This window comes from Dermacentor albipictus, chromosome 4 (genome assembly GCF_038994185.2).
Source record: "Dermacentor albipictus isolate Rhodes 1998 colony chromosome 4, USDA_Dalb.pri_finalv2, whole genome shotgun sequence".
Taxonomy (NCBI): domain Eukaryota; kingdom Metazoa; phylum Arthropoda; class Arachnida; order Ixodida; family Ixodidae; genus Dermacentor; species Dermacentor albipictus.
Genome location: NC_091824.1, coordinates 153105537 through 153129536, shown reverse-complemented (window position 1 = coordinate 153129536; position 24000 = coordinate 153105537). Strand labels below are relative to the sequence as shown.

The 24000-nt window shown below is 45.6% G+C and overlaps 1 protein-coding gene across 7 annotated transcripts in view; it reads left to right on the top strand.

The window, feature by feature from the left end:
* The window catches only part of LOC135903794 (uncharacterized), a 468489-nt gene extending 455484 nt beyond the window's left edge, over window positions 1-13005 (top strand). For all 7 annotated transcript variants that reach the window (XM_070537736.1, XM_065434201.2, XM_065434206.1 and 4 more), the window contains 5 exons: window positions 629-790; window positions 6321-6471; window positions 9208-9425; window positions 10216-10499; window positions 12330-13005. In XM_070537736.1, the coding sequence (XP_070393837.1) occupies window positions 629-790; window positions 6321-6471; window positions 9208-9425; window positions 10216-10499; window positions 12330-12615 (1101 nt within the window). In that variant the 3' untranslated portion in view covers window positions 12616-13005. The remainder of the gene's footprint in view (window positions 1-628; window positions 791-6320; window positions 6472-9207; window positions 9426-10215; window positions 10500-12329) is intronic.
* The last annotated feature ends 10995 nt before the right edge of the window (window positions 13006-24000 follow it).

Here is a 24000-nt window from a genome sequence, read left to right as displayed (position 1 = left end):
CTATCCACAAAACATGCCGATGGGCGCGCGACAAATCAAGAAGTCCGACTCACCACGTCCTCGCGAGCGAATATGTTCGCCCCATGCTGGATCCCAACGCCTGGTCGTTCGCGTGTATAGTCACGCGAATCGTGGCGCGTTCGAAGGCGGCCACGCGAGGCGGTCTCGCAGATGCATCGGTCGCCGCGCGCTCGCGGGAGACGTCCCCCGCCGCGCCGACCCGCCGGGAAAAAGGGCCGCTGCACGTGCGGCACGGCAAGTCAGTCCCGCTCGCTGTCTCGAACCCAAAAGAGCAAGCGCCTTCCTTTCGGCGCCCAAGTAACCTCGCGGCGTTAGCCGCGCAACACTCGCGCCATCTCTCGGACTGCGCTTCAACCACATCAACCGCGCGGGCGTCACGCAGGCCACGCAGCGAAGCGGGAGAACAGGAGACGCACTATGCGGGAAAAACATCAGGGGAGGCGCGAGGGTCGCGCATCCCCACAAGCTTTAGCACTATATAAGCTTATAGGGATGGTAACTTTATTTTCCTGAAACTGGGTGTGTGCAGGAAGCCGTATACATTCTTAACGCTCTTTTCGTTTCTTTGTAAACAAATTGTGTAATGATTCTTCTTTTCGGCTTTCAGCTTGTCGACGTTGCCGTGGGCCCATTCGACTTGGAGTACTTTTTATGGAAGGAGTTCCCTTCGACGAAGCACCTCTTCAGCGATGACATGAAAATCCTGAGCGGCATGCGAGATCCTTTCGTCTCCGACTCGGCAGCCTTTATCAATATGTTTGACAAAATGGCAAGTGTTGTTTGCTTATCTCTGCAGTATTAACGGGAAAAATTTTACTGAGCACGCTTTTCGGTCGAAAAAGCCGAACGCTTTCGTCGCCTAAAAATGTAGCCAGGAATTCATAAGCGCAGCCTGTACTCGCGTAAAGACAAGAGCAAAATAGAAAGAAAAATAGCATATTCTTCAATCACAAGTGACGAGCAATATTAAAGAGGAAATACAAATTCATTTCCATGCATTCAGTCGTTTACAAAGTCGTAGCATCACTGAGCATTAGGCTGAAGTTGCGTCAGGCCGAGGACTGGAATTATTGCGTTTCGTTTTTGGTCAATTTTGCGTGCTAGTGCTGATTAATGTGAACGCTTTCATACACCCGGAATACAGAAGTAGTATCCTATGTTACCCCTTCCAAATGGGTCTGTTTAATTTTAGCACGTTGTCGTAAATTTCAAGTTTCAAGTTCAAGTTCAAGCCTGTCCATACGTTCCCTCTCTGCCTATATTTCGTATGGTCACATTTCTTCGGTTAGCTAAGATCAAGTTCCTCCGAACGCATTAGTCGTAACCTGTCGGAACTGTTAGCATGACACCTTATCTGGCAGCGATACGAAGGCTGCAACTTGGGCCACTTGTGCATGAGCAGATGTGTTACCTAATGAATGGCGGTGGTAGAACTTCCAGCCAGTGGAAAGTTTGCTTACATATTCAAGCAGCTTAAGAGGAAGCTTTAGCTCGGAGCGAACGCCAATTTCCCCTTTCCAATAGTACATATGAGACGCAGCAATTACCTCATGACATGACCAATGGACCAATTCCAATCAACTTTGGGGAGTTCCAGAGATAAAATTTTGTTGTTGCAACTTCAGCAAGCACCATTTTGAATTGGGGCCCCATACGTACACGAGTTGACGAAAGTCGGTAAGCTTAAAGAGAAAAATAGAAGCAGCAAGCTTACAAATCTGTAATTCTACTCCAAAAGCAGACATAGCAGTACCGTAAAATGCATTCGTTAGAGCATCTGAAGTGGATCAATCTGATGTAAGAGTTCAGAGCTTACGTGAAACTCTTGCAACGTTTAGAATTTTCCTGAATTTCTTCTCACAAGTTAGTTGTATATGTGACAACTCAGCTGCGTATAATGCATGAGTGTTGCCAGGAAAACCGGTTTAATATCTACTTAATATCTATAGTAGGCACCCCAATTTTACTAAGTTTGATATATGTGGCATATATAATTATGTAAGGGCTGCGTTCTAAATTTTTCGCCACTCGATCATTTACCCCTGAAACTTCCTGAATATGTATTTTATTGCACAAACTCTAATTAGTTGGACTAGTAGAAATCTTACAACGGGCACCCCATAATGTGCCCTTTATTTATTTTTTATTTGACCCGGCTGGCTTTTGTACTTACGCCAGGGCTAAATTTATGCCTTGCCTTGCTTAGTAACTCAGGGGACCAACTGCAATGCATGCTCACTGACCTCGAGAGGCAAAGCAGAAGAGTGGGTCTAAAAATTAATCTGCAGAAAACTAAAGTAATGTTTAACAGTCTCGGAAGAGAACAGCAATTTACAATAGGCAGCGAGGCACTGGAAGTCGTAAGGGAATACATCTACTTAGGGCAGGTAGTGACTGCGGATCCGGATCATGAGACGGAAATAATCAGAAGAATAAGAATGGGCTGCGGTGCGTTTCGCAGGCATTCTCAGATCATGAACAGCAGGTTGCCATTATCCCTCAAGAGAAAAGTGTATAATAGCTGTGTCTTACCAGTACTTACCTACGGGGCAGAAACCTGGAGGCTTACGAAAAGGGTTCTACTCAAATTGAGGACGACGCAACGAGCTATGGAAAGAAGAATGATAGGTGTAACGTTAAGAGATGAGAAAAGAGCAGATTGGGTGAGGGAAAAAACGCGAGTTAATGACATCTAAGTTGAAATAAAGAAAAGGAAATGGGCATGGGCAGGACATGTAATGAGGAGGGAAGATAACCGATGGTCATTAAGGGTTACTGACTGGATTCCAAGGGAAGGGAAGCGTAGCAGGGGGCGGCAGAAAGTTAGGTGGGCGGATGAGATTAAGAAGTTTGCAGGGACGGCATGGCCACAATTAGTACATGACCGGGGTTGTTGGAGAAATCTCGGAGAGGCCTTTGCCCTGCAGTGGGCGTGACCAGGCTGATGATGATAAAATTTGGCACCGCTGGTAAAAAAAATTCGCAACGCTCGGGAGAACCTGCGTGCGTAATTTATTGCAATGGCCACAATTCATTCCCATACTTTCAACATTGCTTAGGTATTACCCATAACGTAACGCCAATTTCTTCCAAATATAAACAAAGTGACATGTTTAGTTAACCAAGAACTTTAGAGAAACTAACTACGAACCCTTACTACGAAGGACAATGGAGAAAAAAAAATGAAGGTTCAGTAATTATTTCCACTATTTACGTCATATGCTTACCAATGTCCCACATCTCTTTACGTTACACGAAGTCTACGTTCACTGGAAAAGGAAGACTTGTTAAATTCAATATGCGACGAAACCTTAACGTTCCTGGTTTGATTATAAATGTTGTATTTAACTACCGAACGTCTTTTGTTATCTCTTTTTATGCTTTATACGAGGTTCATACCAGGTTACTCCTTACTGCTTCGATGAACTACAAAAAGCATCTTGTTCATGTTTGAAATAAACGGAAGTTTAGGGTAATGTGTAGACGAAGTTCCAGATGTGTGGACAAATTACGACCTTGCAGTAAGTTACGTTTCCATGTGGTGAACGTTATAAGTGTGTTTTACAAACAACACAGAATGTACCCTGCTGCCTTGAGCTAACTGTAAATGCCGCCAGGGTCACACCTAGCGAAAATTGGAGGCACATATACGCCGGCGTTCTCGTGAAGTAATATGTGTATGAATTATTCCTGCTTTTCTAAAAATTTTTTAGCATGTGTCTGAGAAGATTATATGCGGACAATGCTTCAGACAGGTCGGTCCTATATAGGGGCCACGTTTTAACTGATGGGATTTCTCAACACCCAACTGAAGTTCTTATTGACTGCTGGAAATAAACATCTTCACTGGAAATTGGTTCATGAGTCTGCAATATCGCGCAAATCCGCTGTGTTCTTCATTTGCGGCCTCTGCACCGATATTGATCAAATTTGTTCCATTTAAAAGCACCAGATGAAGTCTAGTGATTCTATGAAGCATTTCTTTTTATGCAAAGCATACTAGCCGCACAACCACGCTCTTCCTTGCTGCGCCGCGCGCGGCCGCGTAGCTACCATATGACGTCATAACAGCTGCAAAAGCGGAGGCTCAACTCGTGCGCTCGCTTGCGGCCGCGTAGCTACATAGCCGGGTCTCAGCTCGTGCGCTCACCTGCATGAGTTGTTTCTTCGTCTAGCCGAACCAAATATAGCCAAGCAACAGCAGTTCACCAGGCTAAATAGTGGTTCAACAACTAAAATAAAGGCTAGTATGCTTCGCATCCTGGGCTTAACCTTAGCTAAGCCACAACCATTTTTTTGTTTATGCCATCAGTTATCAAAATTTTGAAAAGTGCAAAGTTTTGGCAAACTGAACTATAAAGCTTCCAACTCCGGTAACTCAGCAATAAACAACGATATCACTATTTTGTGAACGGCTCCTAATAATACATCTAAAGAGAACAAACTCGATGTATTTTATGACATCCTGAAATTTATACTTCGTCTGTAAGTAAGACATTTGCGAAGCTCTCGTAATCATTGTAGCAAGTTCACCTAAGCTGTAAATTTATACATCAATTTTGTCCGCTTTATATGCTCCTTGCTTGACGCAGTTTAAATAACTGCGATAAGAGTTTTTTTTTTGTGAAGGGTTAGGAATTTGTGAAATTCGTGCTTCAGCCTTTGGAAACATTAATTTATGGGAATTTTCAAAGAATAGTTTATACCAGAAATTAGTTTTATTTGCTGTAGTCATTACAATTTAACTTTCACTCTCAAGTAATATACATTTCGTTCAAATCGCTCAGATTCTGCGTTCTCTATATGTAGAATGATTTCTGCGTTTTACATGTATTTCAATAGGGTAAGCCCAACTGGACGTTAGATTAAGCGTACTCTAAAACATTTTACGTGAAGGTGACGAGTCTCACTTGTCCACGAGCTGCCTATCTTCTAATAAGTGGCGCACGCTAGCGGCAGTCACTTCACCCATTTGAGAACAATGCTGTGATAGTGAATGGAACGAGTTTCACATATAACTGATGTTTTAGGGCTCATTTCGTGTAAATGAAGCGGAAATCTGGCTCTATAGTATCCTAAAGAGGCAGCGATGACGGCAAGCTTTTCCATGTCGGAATCGGGATGGTTTTCGACGATTCTTACAATAAAGTTAACGATAACCCTAGGAGAGATATACCGAATCGAGATCGGTGTTGCCAGTCCCGGCTCAGAACTGCGGAATGGCTGCGAGAGGAAAATTTAGAGCCGCTCGCGAGCTCTCTTGGCAGAAACCTCTTTGCCGCCGTTGAGCCTGTGGTTTTCTTTTCACGTCGCGCCAGCAATGCCAGGGAATGTCATCAGGGGCGCGATGCCCTTCAAGCCAACATTGATGTTCGCTTTTATGCGAAGCACATTACGAGAGCTCAACCCAGCTCCTCAGGCGCGGCGGTGTCGCCTTGAATACCACGTGACACCGTGACGTCACGACAGAGGAGAAGTGGCTTTGGCTCAACTCTTGCAAGATGGGCTGGGTGGGAATCGAACCAGGGCCTCCGGAGTGTGAGACGGAGACGCTACCACTGAGCCACGAGTACGATGCTTCAAAGCGGTACAAAAGCGCCTCTAGTGAATGCGGTGTTGCCTTAGAAACGAGCTGTTTCTAAGGCTCAGGCGTGCGTCGCTTGCTCAGGCGCACATTTCGTTGCCGCGCCGAACGCTGCGTTGCTCGACGCTCACCGCGTCCAATGCGGGGCGTCCAAGGCGAAGCAGAGTAACGCATGAGTTGTTTCTTCGTCTAGCGGAACCAAATATAGCCAAGCAACAGCAGTTCACCAAGCTAAACAGTGGTTCAACAACTAAAATAAAGGCTAGTATGCTTCGCATCCTGGGCTTAACCTTACCTAAGCCACAGCCATTTTTCTACCACGCTCCCATCGTACCATTTATGGAAAGATGCTAAATTAAAGCTGAAGTTGAATCACATGGAGCACAACATCCGCACACTTCACTTCTGTTCCTAAAGGTATTGCGCTCCTTGTAGACGTTTTATTTGCCCTTGCGCGTCTGCAATTCAAAAGCAGGAAAAAATAATTGACAGTAAAGGACAACAACAAATAACGAATGAACTACTGATCTTGCAACGAAGCAGGTTGCTCACGACGAATTTGCATACAAAATTGTTGGTTTTCTGAAAAATAAGGCTTGCCACGGAAAGAGTCAGTATCCGCGGTGCCGCTGTTCTTCACCTAAAATGTTTTCTGCGGGACGTCGCCGGTAACCAATATTTTACGTGCGTGTTTTTCTTTTCGCCATTTTTGCAGTCCTGGATTCTATTTCTAACTTCTCTCGTTGTCCTGATAATGATGTCTACGATAGCATACCGGGTCGCTGGCAGAAGAGGAATAAAGACCGACCTGTTTATGGACGTGTCGAAGTATTTGTACGCCTACGTTGAGGTCCTCTTCTTGGAAGGTAAGAGCACGAGTCGCAGCATTGTAGACAAAGCCATGATGGAAGAACAGATAAGGTGTCTTATGCTTATGCACACTTAGACAATTCTAGCGGAGTTTCAGCGTACTTTTAAGCATTCTTTTGGTCAGGAACAATTGTTAGCACATTCTCCTACCTATCGCATGCATCATTCAGACATTAATATATATCCCTTTGGGAAGTGTCCGTGAAGTCGTGTGTATGTGTTTCTTGAATTTCCGGCCCGGCGTGCCGCGTTAGCATTTAATAGACCAGCTGGACACTACTCGGTGTAAATAAAAGGTTATAATAGTGTCGCGTACTGGTGACGGTGAAAAATGCAGCAAGACTTCGACAAAACTTGATTTATTGGGCAGACCTAGGCCCTCAAAAACAGGCTACACTCAAAGGACAACGATAGCGGCGAAAGCAGTCGGCGATCGTCGAAAATGTATCTGCCGGTCAAACGCGTCGGCTTTTATACACGAGTCACCGAAGGTTCCAGAGTAATCGGTGGTGCCCGCGTGTCCTCCCGAAAGTTCCACACAATTCGCGTCGCGCATGCACTCAGATTACACAAGCTTCGGTGACAACACAATCATCGATAACATTCGAGAAACTTCCAATACATACGGGCGCGTACAGCGCAGGGCGATAACATTCGTTAAACGGTGAAAAGCGCTCACCCGTTAAAGACAAACAAGGCCATGTGTCAATGCCCCCCTATAAAGAAGCATCGTCCCGATGCTACAAACATGAAAGGAGAGCAAAATACGAAAGGCCATTTATTAAACAAAAGTGTCAAAACAATAAAGAAACAAAGTACAAAGGAACAAACTCCCAGGTGACACAGTTCAAAAAATAAAATGCAAAGTTCTTCTATGTGAGCCCCAAAGTCTGTTAACACGGTGTTGTGCCATACTACGTGCACTACGTGGCTATCACCTAGGTGACGGCAGCCGCCATACTATGTGCACCACGTGCATATTAGCGAGGCGACGGGAGCTCCCACTTCTGCGTGACGAATAAAGAATTCCACCCGGGAGCATGTTCTCGCATGTGTTCAACCACCCGGCCATGCTCTCACTCTCCTACCAACAAACACACAGTAAAACCACTAATAGTTATTAGTCTTCCCACTTAAAAGCTACAATTACAAGGCTATAAAGACTTAATGACCCACCCGGTTGCCCGTGTTGAAGCACGTGGAGCGAAAGGACGCTCCCACTATCCTGCAAAACCAAATGTACACGAAACACACCCGCCCACACGAAAAAAAGAAGGACAGAAAACGAAAAAAAGAAATGAAAACTACCCAATTATTATTTAAAGGCTAAAAAACTGCAAATCAGAAACAGAAGCAAGCTCAAAACATGCACAAAAAGCTGTGATTTCGTCGCCGCCACGCAGCCCCTAAAGTCACGTCCATCCGCCACAAAAGCTCAAGTGATCAAGCCACTCTCCCTCAATGGTCCGCGACATCTGCCGAGAAAGACGTAAACCACAACCAAAGAAATAGTCGGAGTGGCACGGGCCATCCCTTCCAATAAAAGTTTCAATCAATCAATCAATCAATCAATCAATCAATCAATCAATCAATCAATCAATCAATCAATCAATCAATCAATCAATCAATCAATCAATCAATCACCCGCCGTGGTTGCTCAGTGGCTATGGTGTTGGGCTGCTGAGCACGAGGTCGCGGGATCGAATCCCGGCCATGGCGGCCGCATTTCGATGGGGGCGAAATGCGAAAACACCCGTGTGCTTAGATTTAGGTGCACGTTAAAGAACCCCAGGTGGTCAAAATTTCCGGAGTCCTCCACTACGGCGTGCCTCATAATCAGAAAGTGGTTTTGGCACGTAAAACTCCAAATATTATTATTATATTAATCAATCAATCAATCAATCAATCAATCAATTGGAGTGGCAGCCTCGTCCGGACAGCTTATGTACTATTCCAACGTGGACAAAACTCTCGTGCTGTTTTTTTATTCTTCTTTTCTTTTTCTTTCTTTTCTTGCTTTTGCAAGATCGCATAACCGAGGCCATAATGTAATTATTTTGTTTTCTGACTGCAGACTGGCGCCCTTTTGACGGTTGTCGGTTGAGAAATGCAAATTTGTAGCGTCGAAGTAGCTTTTCAACTACTATGCTATTTAAAATGTCCGCATCTAAAGAGGTTTTCAAAATTCATTATTGGCTTTACTGTTCTCGCGAGATTGAAGCTGTTGTGGCTTTTCCTTTTGCAGCCACGTAATCCGATGTCTTTTTCGTGACTCTCGTCCGACATTTCGTGCGAGTTGGCTGTGCTTCCTCTTCTTCCTTTGAGATCGTCATCTCTTTCTACAGCTTTGTACTTTTTTTTTTGCATCCACGATCTCGATCTGTTATTAAGTTTCAATATGCTCGCCTCTCATTCGGCCGCTTTTGTGCAATTTGCAATCCGTGGAAACATCACGAATGCGAACGATTTTGACTTTACAGGAACATTTAATGCAAAACAGGGTGGTGTGACTGCCTTGATGCTTCGTCGGAACATGAATTGAGCGTAGTTTTCCTTCTGATACTGGTGTAATGATTTTCCTTTTTTTTGCATTAGTACCCTGGCAACTGTGATATTTTATCCTCTTCGAAAAAACACCAATTTTCGTTTAGCGCAACTAGCATATGTTCGGCAAAGCCACGCCAATCATGACATGTGCGTTAGAGTTAAGCCTGACAGCAGTTATGCAACAGCGACGCAGGTTCGTTTTGTGCCCCTATCAAACCGCGTGCTTCTGGGAGCCTGGCTCATAGCGTGCTTCGTGCTGGTGAACCTTTTCAACGGCGAAGTGAAGGCCAACCTGCTCGTCAAGTCGGACACATCACGCATTAACACCGTCGAAGACATCATGCGCCAAAAGGACATGCTGCCCATCGTCGCCGGGAAATCGCCGCTGGCATACGTGCTGCAGGTACTACTTTGCACTACCAAACTGGTAGGGTCACACAGACACATGCTGTTGTGCCGCGCATGTTTCGTCTTGTAGTCCAAAGCCTAGTGTCTGCTCTCTGGATGGCGTGACCGAGCATGTCACCTTTCGTGCCCACACGCGTCTTTCTGGTAGGCAACGGCCTGGCAAGCACTGATAATCTTGGGGCAAGTTTACTGCAGAACGCGTTAAGGGCAGGGCAACTAGCGCACGGGCAGAGCGGATCAACCAGACACACACACAGTGAGTTGTGTGCAAATACTGTGCTGCGATGCTCTACACGTAATGCGAAGACGTGGGATCATTCCTCACCTTCGGTAAATTGTTTTTTCATCCACTTTCATTACCATTAATTTATGGTTTTTTTATTCAGTTAGGAAGTACAAGCGATCTCCCGTATGTTGTCCATGATGTGTTTGTTTGTTGGCTTCTCATAATACAAAGAATAAATATCGGGCCCCTACATTAACCCCTTTCTTCTCGTTGTCACTCACCACGGTAGCACAGCGGCATTTGCGGTGCCGCGCTCCAGGTTGCGGGTGCGATCCGAGCTGAGGCCACTGCGTTTCCATGAGGGTAAAATCAGAAAAAAAAGAACACTATAAAAAGCTCTGGTATACTTCGATTTAGGTCAGATTAAAAAAAAAACAGATAGTCAAACTTATTGCGGACTCTCACTCCAGACGTGCCTTATATTAAGGTCATGATTTTCGCGTGGAAAACCCGAGAATGTATATTGCAAGTTATGTTGTCATACCTCGTCCATACGCAGACGTCCAGTCTGAAGACCGTGCGGGACGTGTACGTTCGGGCGGTGGAACGTAAGAGCCTGATGCCCGTGATGCAGATGTACACCCCGCGCACACTGGACATGGTTTTGCAGCGGCGTGCCGTCATGATGCTGGACACCACCAGCGCCCGGGTGCATGCCTCGAAGCACTGCTCGGTGCTGAACGGCTACTTTTACATCGGCACCCAAAACATCTGGCTGCTGCGCTCGGTATGGTACTTTCGCCGAGACATCCCGCGCTGGATCGTTACCGAGTTCGACAAAAGGTAAATTCTGATTGGCTTTAATGTGCATTCATTCTGTTTATCTTTATTTATTTACTTCATTTTTTATGTCTGTCTGTCTGTTCGTTCCTTTCTTTGTCAGCCAGTGGGTTTGTTTGTTTCTAGCTGTTTACACTGCACGCCATACTCCAGCCCAGAAGGAGGGAATAAATATTTTTTAAAAAGTGCCAGCAATAATGATTACAATGAATACAAATGATTAAGCATGCAGGAACAATTGACTGGTAAAGCTTCACTCTTTATAACAATATGCAAACAAAAGTTACAGTCGTTAAGACGCGCTGATATTTATACAACTATGAGTACACGTACATCGCACAAGACTTAAGTGCTTGCCCGCAGCGGTAGCCCAGTGGCTATGGCGTTGCGCTGACCAGCTCGAGGCTGCGAGCTCGATCCCGGTTGTGGCGGCTCCATTTAGATGTCGGTGAAATGCAAACGTGTCCGTGTATTTTGATTTATTTTCACATTAAAGAACCCCTGGTGTTCAAAATTATTCCAGATACACCGTACAGTGCGCCTCATAACCAGATCGTGGCTTTGGCATTAAAATCCCCGACTTTTATAAGCATCTCTACACGTTCTAGCGACCGCACTGAAAGAAAATGTTATCCAGTGTTACCCCAAACGACGAATTTAGGGCACTTTCACTGTAAGTGCCTGGGAAAAAGTCTTGTATTTCGAAATCTGGTCTTGTAAGCATGTTCTGAATGGAAGCTCATATCGCACAGACATTAGCGCATGGAGGAGGCAGAAGGAGTGCTATTTGTGTTCGTAGGAAAATCTTAAGAGAGCTCTCGCTTGCTGATGAGGCACCGTTGTGGGTCCGTGTCAGTGTATGAATCATCATGATGATGATCATCATCATCATTAAGCGCATGTCACTAGGCACAAGGAGGTACGTACTGCTTCTCTTCATGGCAAATGCAAATCTGATAATCAGCGGCGAATGTTGGTCAGTTTTGCAGCATCGTAACGTCGGAATAAGCCATAGAACAATATAAAAGCAATATCTTAAACGAGGCCTTGTGCGCTTCTGCATGGAAGTGTTGGATAAGTCCAAATGTCTAACGCAGCAGCTACGTTTTACATATTGGCGTGTTGGTATATGACGCGGACATGTTGACACTTGGTATGTGCCCTAGACTGAGGGCCCCACTCATCGAGGAAATTTTCTACTTGCTTTGCGAAATAAATGTTTACTCTCTCTCTCTCTCTTGGTATGTGCGCCAGCTAGTTTCCGTCGAAGCAATTCTGCACATCTAAGAATACGAATCCACATATCGCGAATAATCACTGCTCAAAATTGACTTGCATCGTCCTTCACATATTGCTCACGACTGACGACATCAGTGATAGAAAACACCTTACTGCAGGAAAGGTAGGTTGACGGGGCTCTCAGTCCAGGGCCTCGCTTGCAACGTTCTCCAGCGCGTCACCAACGGATGTCACAAGGTACCGTTTATCTTGGTACCTCTCAGCAGCGGTATTAGAGGTCAGGCATGCGGAGGGGGGCTATGGGGTGTTGTGCGGGGAAGAAGTGCCAGCATGTGCGGAGCGTTCAAGCGGCTGCAACAGGGTGACACATTAGTGGGTCTTTCGCATGGCGGCCACTCACAAGGTTCATAGAGGCGGAGGTCAGGAGGGTGTCATTGTGTGCGTGGCAGATGAGGACGCCTTGTTGGCGCGTGATATCGAGATGCAGCTTGAGGAAGAATATCTACTATGGATCCCGATATGGCTTGAGGCGTGGCGGGGTTGATAGTGAGCCGTCTACTACTGTATGCTCAAGACCTATTTCTCAACGTGCAGAGTTCTCTGGCTGACCGCCATGCCGTCACGCTTCATGCGGGATGAAGAGGTCTACCCACACGGCACTTCCTGCTTCTTGGAGAGCAACAGGCAGGACCGGAGCAGCGCCTACCAGCCACTGCGGTTCGAAGACCTGCGCGTTGTATTCATTCTCATGGGTTATCTCCTCGCCACGTCGACATTTTTCCTCCTCGTTGAGTTCATCGTCTACGGCGTCGTCCGTTGCACCAACTGGCTCAAGCACTCGACGGGTGGACAGACAAGTGCTGTGTCACCTAATTACTAGGCACCATTCTGGCGCACCAATGCTTCTTAAAGGCCAGCTGCAACGAAATTGTTCACTGAGCATAAATCCTAGTTTAAAAGGACTGACAACCAATTTTTATGGTACCGGATATTTTTAGTGGGGTATGTGTACAATCATGCGATGGTGACGCGGAGAAGGCCGTAGAACATTTTTCATCAGAATTTTGAGATCTACACGGAGGACGGGGTCGTGCTCAAGAAACATGCTGGACACAGTGATACGTGAGCGCGATAGCGATTATGCGCCAGAATTGGTGGCAAGCAGACGACAAGTGCGGCTTCGGCAGCAAGAAAGTAATATGTTGTTTATCAAGCCGATGAACCTGCGGTTCGTGTTGTATAAAGCTCTTAATTATTTTTACGGTAATAGGTAGTGCCCTAAATCAACGCCCCAGCGAAGTTACTCAAATTACACAAACTAATCTCGAAGGCCATGCTTTTACTGACTGCATGCGCCATGCTTTTATTTACTCAAGGCAAACTAACTAGTAGGATATAACGGAATATAATGGTATTATTGCAGTGCCTATTGAAATTCGTCGACAGCATTTTGTATCTCACAGAGACTACAGAACTACGGGTAGTAACTCCCTTGGTGTAGACTGAATGCTCTTCGCCTTAACCCAACGGAGACAGTTTTTTATCTTGTTTCACTCTGAAGAAAGAAAAACAACTATTAATTTAGATGCCGTTTACAATAACCATGCTATAAAACAATCTCGTGAGAAAACATTTCTTGGTGTTATTATTGATAATCATATAAAATTCCGCCTTCATCTGCGTGCTGTAGTTCATAAGGCTTCATATGGCTTGCATGTTCTGTCGAAGTGTCAAAACTATTTCCCTCCCCACATACTTATTAATCTTTACTACGCATTTGTTCACTCTCACATTAAGTACTGCTTAGCGACTTGCAGTTGCACATACAAAAGTCCTGTGTCACTGCTGTTTACACTTCAAAAAGATCTCTTCGCATTGTAGCATCCCACAATGCACATATTAAAAGTGAAGATTTATTTAAAGCCCTGAACATCCTGCACATTTACGATATGACAACATACAACATCGCTTCTGTCATGCATCAAATAGTGGATGAAAAACTAGCCTTGATATCAGTCTGACTCCACCCCTCACTTCGCAATCTTGGGAACGCATCTCGTTGTCGTTTTTTATTGCCTAAGGTAAATACCAACTACGGTCGTGCTACACTACAGTTTACAGGCACCTCAGTTTGAAATAGGCTTGATAGTAACCTAACCACTCTAAGAACATTGCAAATATTTCTTAAAGAATTAATTCACTCATTAGTGGCAGTGCGTAACACTGCGCAAGCTTGTACACGTCCTAACTTTTTTTTCCTGTGTCGAGATTTTGATGATGTAAAAAAATAAAATTCTTAGAAAAATGTACCTCATTTGCGAAATGTTTCCTACTACTGTATTTTCTTGTTTTACTTACTTCAGCTATATAAGCTTTATGTGATTTTACAATATAAAAAATCAGCTGCCATAGAAGTGTGTTTTTCCTAACAACAATCGCTAGCGACCCTTTAACAAATTTGTTGGATCCCAAAAATGTGTACTTTGCAATTGTATACGTTGTTTACGTTAAATAAACTTTCAAATTTCAAAAAAAAAGCTCAGAAACTCGCACGTGCTACAACATTCATGCGCGCCAGGATGCATTGAACAGTTGGCCGCCCCACTATTTACCACGAAGGCAGCGTCGCTTGTTAGCGCGCACTTTAAAGCGTAAGCTGCTATGGGCTTATTCCAATAGCCACTTAGGTATCCGGTATCCGTCGCAGCTGTTGGCGGGAATGAGAAAAAAATACCCGGTTACCACCGAGATCGCACCCGGGCCCGCTGCGCAGGAGTCAGCTACTCTACCACTGAGCAACGCCAGCGCTTGCTATAGCTTACAGCAGAAACATGCCGTATAAACGCGTCGTAGCGCGCGAGGAGACATCCGATGTGACATACGTGCCGCGTAGCATCGATACGTGCGCACATCCCATTGCTGTTGCATATAATTACAGCATGGCACGACATTAAGCAGATGCATAGACAGCAGTAGAAAGTAGATAGGAAAGGTTTGAGGAAGAAAAAGAAGATTGCGGATATGTATACAAATCTGCTAGCTAGATCGAAAAAAAAGAAGACATGTATTGTACAGCAGCTTTAGAGTGTGGTGCCTGGCAGATGATGTGAAGAGCTTGGGGAGGAATACGGCCTTTGCTGAAGTTAGTGACGGCTGAACGAGAGTCTAATGACAACATGATCTCCCTGAAATGTATCCCGGCCCATGCGGGCCCTGTCCCACCACACCTCCCCAATCTGAACGAGGTCACCCACTCCATTCCGCGAGGCCTAGTCAACGGCGCGGGAGTCACTGGAGACGAGTTATACCACTTATAACGATTTCGTTAAGGCCTTTTACCTCAGTCGCCGAACTCCCCCCCCCCTCACCCCAAGTTCAGCCGCGCGCAGGCTACCACCCTGCGTCAGCTACAAACAGCCACATACCCTTCACCCACCCGCTCCACTTTATATTCCCAGGCGTTTACACTACCCCCAACTGCCGACGCTGTGGCATTCACCCGGCTACGCTTCCGAATATGCTGTGGGAGTGCCCAGCAGAGTACACATACATTAACACCACGACCCTCTCGTCGCGGTTGCATGAGGCTCTGCGCACCTGCGCGCCCTCGACGACCAAACCTGGGCGACCCAGCACGCCCGTGAGGCGGCAGCGACGCAAACCCTCGACGTCCCCTCATGGGAGGCTTAGGCCCGGCCATCCTAAATTGCCGGTTCTACAATAAAAGTTCACCGCGTTGGCCTGTGACTTTATTTTACTTTGCAATACTTGTAGAATGAAGAGCAAAAGCCTAATACTATTTCCAAAAGCAATTTTAAGTCAGGAGTATGCTTTGTTTGATAACCGTCAACCTACGCACCGTAATCTCATGTACTACATCCAAAGTACCAAGCGGTCACCACTAGGCCCTGCCACTTACTGGTGTTTGACACTTTCTTTGCCAGTCTAAAATTATAGTGCATTTCCTACTTAAATCGCGAACAGTGCCCTGTATTCAATCACTATAAATTATGGTGATTTTATTTCCATCAACGTCTCCCAGCAAATCCTGGCCAGCTGTCAGTCCGTTTAATCTAGCGCGGGTATAAAGGGCCCCCTTGAAAAATATTACTTTTTGAAATACGAGTGGTAATATTACGAATATGCGCAATACCAGACGTTTTTGATACCGAAACTGAAAAGAAAATGGCGCCATTATTGCTTGTCGGAAGGGACACCTGACTTAGAGCACACGACTAGTCGGCGGTAACTACGGTATTGCACAGTGCCCGCGGTTCATCGAAAAATAATGGAGGCGACATGCTTGGACTTCCGCCAGAGCCGCTACCCACCACCTGCTCGCGTCGTCTGCTTATACCGAAATTATACCATTAGGAGTCGTGTGGCTTTGCCGATATTGCTTGAATGTTTTATGCTGTTCATTTATAATCAACTGAGAAAAGCGAAACTTCTTTGCAATTAGCCTTTCAACATAGATAAGTAAGCGGCAGTATGAGTGATTGACCAAACTATTTTATTCATTTATAAATGCCATTTGCCTCCTGAAATGTCTTGTAATAGGTACTCTAATGTATAAGTCCTAAGTGCATAAAACAAATAATGTCATTATCTTTATCAATTTCTAATCACGTTAATGGATTCAGTACGCTTCGGCTGAATCAGCCATTCGATTCTGAAAATTTTGCGCGCAAATTTTGATGGATTGTTTCCACGTGTAATTTTCCCGCCTCAAGATCACCGCCTTCCTTTCGGTTGTTCTGGCGTATTTCTTTTCAACGAAAACTTATTTCTACAACTGCATACGTACTATATGGCAATTCAGATCTTAATTTGTTCTAGATGCTGCACGATAAAATCAGCAGAACTGATTGCTCTATTTGAAATTTGTGATTAAGACGGCTAAAAATTCTAGTCCGCGCCCACCATTATAGTCATGCAAGATTCCCCATTTTCATACCTGTCCTACGACTTAGTGTTCTTGTCGTACGCTGAAAAGGAAAATTTCGTTATTTCAGCTGAAACATATCATTGCTCAGGAGAAGCATTACCCATAAAAGTGCCACTGTAGCCAAAATTCTTGCGAGCAACAAAATTCGGCACTGTCTTATAAATGACATATGCCTGACACTGTCACTGTCTTATAAATGACATGGTTCTCGCTGCCACGGCTAAAAGCTACCAAGCGATGCCAGTAAACGGTCGGCTGCGGCGCGCAGCGCTTCATTTATTCAGCTGACGATCTGTCGTGACGGCGTCCTACAAATGTTAGTAGCTTGCTATAATGTTAAACTTTAGTAGCTTCTCATAATGTTAAACTAAGACAAGTTAGTAAATCACAAACAAGTTTACAACAAACAGGACAGAGAACCTGACGAAACAATACAATGCTAACTTGCGAGTGAACATGAACTGCGAAATCTAGTCGCTTTGCTAAACCATCGTGCATGCATGCAGTTGGAAAAAGGGCCCCACCCATGCTAAACCCAGCCAAGAGCGTCCAAGAATACCCTGACTGACAAGATTCCGCAGAGACCAATAAATGTTTTTGGTGATTATTATTATTATTATTATTATTATTATTATTATTATTATTATTATTATTATTATTATTATTATTATTATTATTATTATTATTATTATTATTATTATTATGCACGTGTACATTAAGGCTTCTCGCGCGGTATTTTTTTTTTTCGATATCACGGCGTAGCAGTCACCCCTGCTGCAATATCACTTGATTATATTCAGCTATACACTTCCACAGAAACGTGAATGACGGGAAATTCAGGCATTTTCGAATGCATATAATTTGTTTCAGCGCCGCTCTTATGCGCCCTTTCCTGCACGGAGCGTTCGCGTCCCTCGCTGTAGCTCGGGGTCCTTCGACGTTACCGAGTGAACGAACACAGCGAAGGATGAAGCAGCCAACGCGCAACGCAGCCAGGAATGAAAGACGGCGATTGCGAAGACAGCGCTAAAAGAAAAGCGGTGGAGGACGGTTTGGCGAGAGGGTGTGAAGAAAAGCGTAATGCGGGAACAAGACGCGTTCTGCGGCGAAAATCGCTATGAGGTGGCGCCACCTTAGCGCGCGTCGTGTGTTCCCTCTTGACGCCATCGATAAGGCGTGTGGCGACCGCGTCCATTGATACCATACCCAAATGGATGGACAGTCGGGCTAGTGTCGGTATTGGCAATAAAGCGTCGCCATGACACTGGCGGCCAAAGGAAAATTCAATAGCTTTTGTATATGTGGCTCTATCTTTTCAAACTACATAGCACTAAAGTGAAGTGATGCAATTTCGTGTACGAATAAAATGTGCTTTTGGCTATATTCTTTTTCGGCATCCTATACCTTTATTTGGCCACTTCATTTCTGGTGCTCGCGGGCGGCGCTTTCGCCCGTATAGCTTCGGCTGCACATACCTTTGTCTGCTCCTGCTGCTTTCTGTGCACGTTTTTCCGTGTGCTACACAGTTCAAAACTTTATTTCTGTGCCTGCCAATATTCCAGCAATGTCGGAAAAACTGAGGCAAGGATACAAGGCTTGCTGCGCGGCTGTGTGTTTTTGGAAATTCGGGAAGCAACACAGTGTCGAAATTTTTCTGTTTCCCAGCGGACGAGAGGTAAGCACAATTTTTCTGCGGTCGTTATGAAGAAACAAGCGCAACGCTTATCAAAACAGCTATAGGACGAAACGAAAGATCTTGCGCGCTTGTTTTCAAGTGAATGTCTTTTCTGGTTTGGCACGGCGCATTTTTCTGCAATGTTGCAAGAAACTGAAGCTACTTTGCCGATAGATGCTAGCTGACGCGCAGACGGAAATTTTGCTCCGGTATATGTCAGCAGTTCCTCTTCATTTTGTACACGACTAGAAAACTCGCAATTTATATCTGCCGAAGGTACTTGAATGCTTGTTGCGCAAACTGGTTACGCTGAAGAACATTCCAGTGACCAGTTCTTTTTTTATTACATTACCGCCTTTGGATTACCATGGACACGGCAGAAGCAAAAAAGAATCAGTTACGTAGTAGTCGCCATTTGCGTTTTGAATTACAAGAGGAAGTTCGACTAACCTACGTGACGGCGAAGTGGAAGTTCGATTTACCTATGTAACGACATATATGTTCGCTTTACTTTTCAACCTGTGCCTAGAAGCGCAGAATTTTTTGGTCATTTCTTAGTACTCTCGACTTTGGTTTCGCTTTTAAGTGTTCTTTAATCATGACCCCGCGGTATTTTGCCCATCTTACAGATGTGACACATAGTTAAATTACGCTAAAAGGGGAGTCCTGGCGGTGCTGACATGGGAGCACATGTATAACGGCTACGGCTTCAGCTCCGACAATTTCAGAGGAAGGGACTACGCTGACGCTGTCATGGTAGGCTGTGCCGACTGTTCGAGTGGAGCAGTGCTCCCTGATCGATGAAGGTAAGGAAAACAAGTTACTAATGGTTGCCAATCTTTACTTCTGTAGATCAACATTTTCATAGAGAAACTACTTGACTGAGGATGGCGCAAGTGTCGTGAGCACGGCCAGCACTGTCTTTTCCTCTTCGTTTACTACGGCACTGGGTGCCCAGTGACGTTACACAGCTAAATTATCTCCGTGTGCGCCAAGAAACCATGTGCTTGCGAATTCGTTTTATTGTGATAGTAATTATGGGTACACTACAGGCGCTTTTCTACCGTCGGCGTCGGCGTGAGGTTCCCGGTGAGTGAAAGATAGCGAGGGTGAGCCGGCGAACGCGGTTCAATCTCTCGAGCGCGAGTGAGGAACGCGGCCCGGATGCGTGCCCTCTCCTGCGGCGCGCGAGGAGGTGGGGGGGGGGGTTGCGAAGGAGGAGGGAATAATTCTCCCGACGCTTTGTCGCGCTCCCTCACGGGTTGCAGAATCAAGCGTCCTTCCTTTTATTTAGATCACTATCATCATCATCAATTCTTCTCCGGCGGCTGGTAGCGTTCTTCGAGGTTCTCCTCGCCCGCCACTCCGTACAGAGGGGAAGCAACCGCGACTTCAACTACGACGAGGGCCACGCGAATCGCGTACGCCGTAGTAGACGCATTGGCGGACGCCGTAGGGACGCGTTGCCTGTGCTCGTGTGTTTTGAAAGCGCTCTGACTGACTGAAAAACTTTATTGTTCGAAGTATTATAGGGAGCGTGTGGAGCAGTCCTTAAGGGGCCGTTCCTTATACAGACTAGGTGGGCACCTCATTACAGGAGCTCATTGGCTGTAGCCGCGGCTCGGGCACGGCCGACCAGGGCCTTCTGGCTCGCCAGGCCGGAGCAGCCGAGCAGGGCCGCCTCCCAGTCCTCCCAGGTAGGGTTGGGTACAGGCGGAAGGTGAGGGGTTGATTTGCATGCCCACACCATGTGGAAAATGTCCGAAGATTTTTCCTCACTGTACGGGCTCTTCCCTGTGCACGCAGGGTCGAAATGTTTTTGGACTGCCGGGCACAACAGTGTTTTAGTATAGAGGCGAAGGAGTACACGCTCCTGCGCCTTCGTGAGGCCCTCACAGGGCTTAGGAAAGATTGCCTGGCCGTATTGGTAGTGTCGGGTGATTTCCTTGAAGGTAAATACCGGATCGGGGTCGGAGTCCGCAGCGACGGGAGGCGAAGGCGATGCCTGGAGAGTGAGCGTGCGGGCAGCGGCGTCGGCCGCTTCGTTGCCCTCGAGACCCTCGTGCGCAGTCGTCCATACTATGGTGAGGGGCGCGGGGACTCCGAGATAATTGCTGCCTTGAAGTAAGCGGTACTCCAAATAGGGAATAAAGCCCCTTTCAATGTTCCTGCAGGCCCCTCGTGAGTCGCTAATAATGACCCGCGAGTCCTGATCGGCGGCGGTGAGCGCGATGGCCACCCCCTTCCGCATGTGTTATGTCTTGTGCTTTGAACGTAAAGCCGTTCACCACGGTGTTTTGGTCGACGACTGCGGCCGTAAACCAACCCCCATGGTGTGGGCCGGAGGCGTCCACGTAGAATGCTCCGTGCTTGTTCTCACAGTGACGTGCCAATGCTTCCGCCCGCGCGAGGCACCGGCCACTATGGTCGTCTCGTGTCATGTTGGCCGGAAGAGGGCGCACGTGCAGGGCGTCTCTCAAAGCGTGTCTCCAGATTTCCGGGATGCGCACGCGCTCTTCCATAAGTGTTGGATAGTGGATGTGTTCTGCGATGTAGCTAAAGTGCGTGCCCCCGCACCCCTCAACTTAAAAGTGATATGCGGTGTTTGCACAGTGCGCGTAGTGCCGGTAGCTTCGTATGCGCTGTGCTTTCGGCGTTTCGTACGCGTTGAAGCGACAGAAGCACGGAGGTATATTGGCTCACGGCTGCTGCCGCGATTCCTCACTCCAGCGTTTTCACAGAGAGTTTCCGCTGTAATCAAGCGATGTGTTCTTGTTTACCTGTGCGTGCGCGACAGTGTGCTGGTTAACTTCGTTAAAACACGCTGACGGGCTAATTGGTTTGAATCCATGATAGAAAGCGTGGCTGAACAAGGTAGTAGAAAGAAGCAGACACACAAAAGAGCTGTCTTTATGTGTCTGTTTCTTTCTACGTCCTCGTTCGGTCACAGGCTTACACATTCCATCATTGCTAACTTACTTAGCAAGCGAATGCTTACAAATTCACACGGCCGATAAATCTGCTACCTTCGTACAACTATTTACTATTTTGCTATCGCAATCGGAGCTTGGCGGTTCGCGCGGAATTGTGAAATTTCTATCGTTTCCTCGGCTGAGGTGCGCGATGTTCCCGATTATAGCCAAACTAAAAAAGCCTCGCAGTTTTCGCTGACAATGACGGAATATCACGTTCGTAAAAAGACGCGTCTCGCTTGGCGCTACGACATACAATACGGCGAAGACAGCCCGCCGCGAGCTACCGTCTTCTTCCTCAGCTTGGTTTACCGCTTTATAGCAGAAATTCCTCCTGAGCGAAAATTCCAACGCTCACTTGCCCAGCAGCTTTAAACTATTGGAAGATGATTTCGCTCAAATAAGTATCTCGCAGAAAAATCAAGCAAAAGTAAATAAAAGGCCCAATTACCTAATCCTTAACAATATCAATCGAGACTTTCATCGATCAAGAAAACTAGCTCTAAGAACTGATACCTATAGTATTCTCCACCAGCTATTGAGGAACCAGCAATGTTACATGCATATATAGCAGCACTAAAACTTGGAACTTTGCTTATTATATTTTGGGGACGTATTTCTACTTGATATACTGCAACCAAATATAATCAAAAGTGTCTGGAATAAAAGTACCATTTTACGAAAAACATTCCGTATTTTCGACCGTGCAATAGAAATTTGATTATGAACAGGCTTTTCATGTTTCCATAAACGTGAAGAGATGTCATATGACACGCATGTGTTGCCAGTAGAATTCTCTCTACAGCAGAACTTGACTCTCAAGCATAGACAGGGCGCTGCGCTTGTCCTGTGTGCCTGTGTGTAGTGTTCCTTGACGCAACGTGCAAGTTCCGCAAAAATTTGCTAGCTATTCTGATCAGATGTTCTGATGATGTATCTGTCTTTAAAGGTTCTACACTGTCGCAGCGACACCAAAAGCGGTAAATATACTCACCAGAGGCCACAGGCATTATCGAGCGACTGAGAGATGATACACAAAGGTATCGCAAGTCAGCGAAGATAAATAGGTGCTGAAAGATTACCACGAGGCAAGCTCTAGAGAAGTTAATGAACGCTGTGAGCCCAGAGTTCGGCCGACGATAGCAGGGCCACGTGACACTCTATCATCGCAAGAGGAAGGGAAGGACATGGATAAATCTTTTCCAGAGGACGTTGATGTGGTCGCGCAGTTCGGTGTGCCCACTGTACTGACAGATAAGCTAAACAGCAGCCTACTATAAAAATTTTTTTTGCTCTAATAACTGACGCATAGACCTGCTGCAGCATTTCTGCTATGCGTGGCTTGTGCTGCACATCAATGATATCAATCTGGATCTCAAAAACGGCCTGAGAGAAAATCCGCGCCATAACGAATGTCCGGAAGTTGAACAATTAAGAAAAGAAATCTTACTGATATTTTCTTATTGTAATACCGATTGCTGTAGGGCGATCTACTGATTGCTTTATCTTTAGAAAATATTTCAGCATATTTCAATATTTGCATAAACATAGTGCAACGTATTTTTTGTACACATATTCATTGGTCCCACAGTTGCACCTACGTCTTCAAAGATTATCACATAGTTACCATGCATGGATCTTGGGATGCTAGAATCTTCATGAACTTAGAGCAGTAAAGTTGTGCAAGTACTAATGTTTATCTGCACTCTTCAGTGGTGTTATTAATATGGCAAAAGTGGCAGCGGAGTCATTTCGGCAAAGTCGCGAATAATTTAATAAGCTAAGAAAGCACGCTGTGCCAGAAACGAGTATTTTAGTAAAGTTGAAATATTTTCGCCTCCTTATTCTGTGGACACCGAAATTCTCATGACGGATGACATCAAGGCAATGACGAAACTCGTAACATGGCTCTAACACATGTCCTATGCTTCAAACAAATCGCATGAAACTGAGCCTATAGGATCTGTTAAAGAAAGTGCATGATGTACAATCAGCTTACGAGAGGAAGGTCTTGAAAATCATACGAAAGAGAATTATTCTGATAAGGTTGCCCTGATGCATTGAACACAGCCGACTCGTGTTGGCTTTAGAAAATATTTTCCCATGTCCTTAAGCTATGCGTTCAATAATACATTTGTGCATCACGCTTTGCTTGCCGCATCTCTACTGACGATTAACCGCCGACTGACACATGCGTCTCCTGCATTTACTGTTTCTTAACAAAAAAAAATAGCGCTAGTTGTTATGGTGATGAAACTGTGCCATTTATTTTCCAAATGACGATCGAACAAACTAAGTGCATTACAAATCTTAAGAAACATCTGCAATATGCTCCCGAGAAATTTCGCATTGAGACCTTTTTCGCAATGTTACAGACTAGAATGAAACGCTAGTGGTGTTACGTGTTGTATTGCGCACGAGACGGATTGTTCGTGCCAGTGAATAAATATTGCGAAGTGAAAACAATAGAGGGGCGCCGAACTTTGGCGTTGGTGAGCATTTCTAATTGTCGCTGCCGCTGTTGTTGTTGGTGTTGTTCTTGTTGCAATCACAACAGATAGTCAGTAGGTGACAAACATCCTATTGAACTCGTATCATAAAGTCAGGGTAACTACCCCTTCTTCGGGAAAACTATTGGAGCGGTGTAAAACAATGACAATGCTACACCAA